The sequence below is a fragment of the Andrographis paniculata genome, unplaced genomic scaffold, assembly GCF_009805555.1.
Source record: "Andrographis paniculata isolate CXL003 unplaced genomic scaffold, ASM980555v1 Contig53END, whole genome shotgun sequence".
Lineage (NCBI taxonomy): Eukaryota > Viridiplantae > Streptophyta > Magnoliopsida > Lamiales > Acanthaceae > Andrographis > Andrographis paniculata.
This window is the reverse complement of record NW_026137588.1, coordinates 2,420,513-2,424,631: the sequence shown is the minus strand read 5'-3', so window position 1 is coordinate 2,424,631 and position 4,119 is coordinate 2,420,513. Positions and strand designations below refer to the sequence as shown.

The following is a 4,119-nucleotide window of genomic DNA, read 5'->3' as shown; positions in this document are numbered from 1 at the left end:
TAAATAAAGTAAGTGTTTCATTGTTTATGCTAATTTATTTCCATATACTAGCATCATGGTCTTAACGCATTGTTTTCTGATATACTTAGTCGTTGTTTATCTTTTTTTCCTACCATTGACCATAAGCTCCGCTACAATTCTTATTGAAAGTCCATTTGATTCTTTATGTTATATTCAAATATCTTAAGTAAGAGAGGTTTGATTTTTACTAAAGCCCACAGGATAGTCTTTTGTTGCACTATATGAGTATTGAACTAATTATACACTTATTTTCTTCAGAGAGCATGTGCGTATACATTTTATTTTGTAAGGTTGACTTGGTTTGACATGTTGAATTTCAGATTGAATTGGTTGTGTTGGATTCTCTTGTCATATTGAGTCGCCTGCAATTTTTGTGGCTTATTTTGAATCCATGCTTGAGGGCAAGCATGATCTAGGTATGAGGAGAATTGATAGCTCGAAATCGCATGCATTTTATTTCCGTATCATATGCAATATTTGGTTAATTCTGATTGGATTCTATCTGATTTTTGTGCGTATTGTTTATTTCCGACATGCAAGAGAAAAAAAAACAAATTTGGTTAATTTGGAGAAAAAAAAAAAAAAAAAAAAAAAAAACAAATCAGCCTTGGACAATCAAGTTAGTCATGGACATGACTAACCCCATCCTCCTGACATGGGAATTTAATTGAAGGCCCAAGAGCCCAATTACTACAAAAATATGGCAAAACTATAAGAAAAAAGAGGAATTTACACGCAGACAGAGGGACGGCCAGACGCAGTGCAGGTACGCGCATGAGCAGTATACTTATAGATTCATGGATCACGCAGGAGCAAATCGACAAAGAAGATTTCCCTTCAGACTATGACGTTATCTTTCTTTATTGTTCTTTGCTATTTGATTATGGAGTAGATACTTTTTTGGTTTAAGAGATGATAATGTTTTGGTTCTTTGTGTTTTGAAGATTCTCGACTTACTTTATAAAAGTTCTTTTTTATTATCAATATTTGTCTAATTATGAGAATAATGTTTGTGATTGTTAGATTAATTGGATATTTTGGCACCAATATTTAAATTGGTCTGATAATTTAAAGTCAATTCAGGTAGGATATCCTTAATTGTATTCACACTTGAATAGGTGACAACCGGGTTGAATAGTTGTTTCCCGAGGGTTACGCAATCAAATCTAATTGCTCCTCTTAAGTAGTAATTGTTATTAATTTAATTTTTCTAGATTAGAATGTGAATAGGTGACAACCGGGTTGAATAGTTGTTTCCCGAGGGTTACGCAATCAAATCTAATTGCTCCTCTTAAGTAGTAATTGTTTTTAATTGAATTTTTCTAGATTAGAATGTGATTAGACAATATATCCTATGGGCGTGTACCTAGGTATTTTCAGCTTAATTAGATGTAGTTAACCAGCGTACCTTAATTATCTACACTGTAAGAAAAAAAACTAGTAATCAGAGCTTATTGATAACTATAACGAATTTATTGATAATTTAATAAGAAATAAATTTATTGAATTGATAATAAACAAATATTGTTATCAACATTTAAAACTTCACCCTTTCTACAAAATTAATTTATCTTAATTATAAATAAATATATATATTTATGTACTTATATTATTTAAAATTTTATTCTTTACGAAATAATATTCATATTCCATATATTTTGTTGAGATATAATATTTAAAATGTTAACGTATTTCAAATTTTTTTAATATATATATTAATTCTTATTTTAAAATTACTAATAATATTATTTATATAAAAATATACTCCCTCCGTCCAGGGAATAAATAAACAATTACTTTTTGTACGGTTATTAAGGAATATTATATTTTAATGATAGTTGGTGATTGTTTTTTATGTAATGACCTTACCCTTGTGTACTAATTTCTCTCTCTTCATGTACTAATTAAATTAAGCAACACAAATAAAGTCCTATATTAACAATTAAAAAACACTGTTCATCCCCTGTAATATACACAAAGTAAAATACACGTACACTAATTTTGCAAAATTATACCTAAAATAATTTTGTCACATTAAACCACTACAGATAAAATTTTCAAATTACAAATAAATTAAACAACAAACCACAATGTAATTACATTTCATATCTGATCAATTACAAAGTCAGTGGTCGGGATAAAAATCACCCGAAATCAACACAAAAACAACTTGCAGTGAGAAGGAGAAATCAATAGACGTCGCGATTAATTACAATAACGTAAACATCAATAGGCATCGCGATAAATCAGTGGGTTGAGAGGATGAAATCTGCAATACTTAAACATGAAATAAAATAACCAAAATTGCAAAATTTTACAAGTAATTGCAAAACTCTGCATGAAACAGCATGAACACTATCAGATTTCCCTCCAAAAATCTCAGACAATCATAACCAAGTCACATAATTTTTTCTCCCTCTAATGAAAATACAATTTCCCTCTAGAATGAAAGTAATTTTCCCACTTAAACACCATTATAAGTAGTTCATATGCACCATTAATACACATATTTTGTTCCAATGGCTGAAAACATGAGAAAGCCAAATTTAAGCACTAAATCTCTAAACAGCATTGCTCAATTTCTGCTGCAAGGTTCAATGACTGGAAAACCAGCATATGGCAAATTCACTAAAGCAAGTTCCAAGTTTGGTGTTACAAGAAAGATGATTCATAGAGTATGGAAGAAAGCTCAAGAACAGTTGAAATCAGGTCAGGCTATTTCTTTGTGTAGTAAAAAAAGAACCCTATGTCATGCTAAAAAGAAGCCATTTGATAAAGCCACTTTGCAAAATATTCTTGTACACAAACGAGGGACTTATAGAAATATAGCAAAAGAGATGCATGTAAGTAAGAGGCTTGTGGGGTACTGGGCAAAGGCAGGACTTATCAGGCCACACACCAATGCTATCAAGCCTTCTTTAAGTGAGAAGAACAAGATAGAGAGGTTGAAGTTTGGCCTCAAATCATTGGAAATTAACGATGAGTTGAAAGTAGTCCAATTTAGAAGCATGTCAAAAATTGTGCATATAGATGAAAAATGGTTCAATCTCACAAAGGAGACCGAGAGCTACTACCTAACACCGGATGAGACAGAGCCATATAGGTTCTGTCAAAGTAAAAGATTCATCACCAAGGTAATATTTTTATGTGCAGTTGCTAGACCTGTGTATGATCCGAGTGGAGAATGCATATTTGACGGTAAAATAGGCATTTTTCCTTTTAATGAAAAAGTTTCAGCCCTAAGAAAATAAAAAAAAACAGGGCAACTGAAACAATGGTTACTAAACCTTTGGAATCCATCACTAAAAAAGTCACCAAGGAGCTTCTAATTAATAAGGTATGTTACTACACCTTGTATTAATAAGACTCAACTTCCTTAGCCCTCAGAAACATATCATCATTGGGTTAATTATCACAAGTATAAGTCTCCTAAATAAGAATTACAAAAATAATCCTCATTGGTGATGTTATTACAGGTGATCCCAGCAATAAAGGAAAAATGGCCTGTCGACAGGGATAAAAACATTATCGTTTAGCAAGACAATGCAAAGCCTCACATCAATAACGATGATCCTGAGTTTAGACAAGCTGCAAACAGTGATGGATTCAACATAAGTTTGGTCTTTCAACCACCAAACAGCCCCGACACAAATGTAAATGATTTGGGATGATTCCGGGCATTGCAATCTTTACAAATTACCATACCAGGTACCACAGTGGATGATCTGCTTGAAGCAGTTCATAAATCATTTCAAGAGCTCTCACATACCACTTTAGATTCAGTTTTTGTAAACTTGCAAGCATGTCTTGGTGAAATAATAGCCAATCTTGGCTCAAACAATTACAAGATCCCTCGTATAGGGAAAAACTCTTTAAGGAGGTAAAGGGATCTCCCAAAAGACCTACAAGTGGACCATGAAATGATCAAGATATCTATTGATCATTTGATGGATGCAAATAAAGTCGAAGACTTGGAAGAATTTATAACCTCTCTTGAGGAACTTTAGAAGGTGGGACTTTTTAGTGTGGTAGGAAGAAATTTTCAGTATAGTAAAAAGGACTCTTTTTGAGTATGTAAAAATTATGTTTATTGCTATA

General features: G+C 32.0%; 1 protein-coding gene across 1 annotated transcript; it reads left to right on the top strand.

The window, feature by feature from the left end:
- The first annotated feature begins 2,540 nt into the window (after window positions 1-2,540).
- On the top strand, window positions 2,541-3,557 carry LOC127255167 (uncharacterized). Its single transcript, XM_051280561.1, has 2 exons — window positions 2,541-3,155; window positions 3,498-3,557. The coding sequence occupies exons 1-2, from the start codon at window positions 2,541-2,543 to the stop codon at window positions 3,555-3,557; spliced, it is 675 nt and encodes a 224-aa protein (XP_051136518.1).
- The last annotated feature ends 562 nt before the right edge of the window (window positions 3,558-4,119 follow it).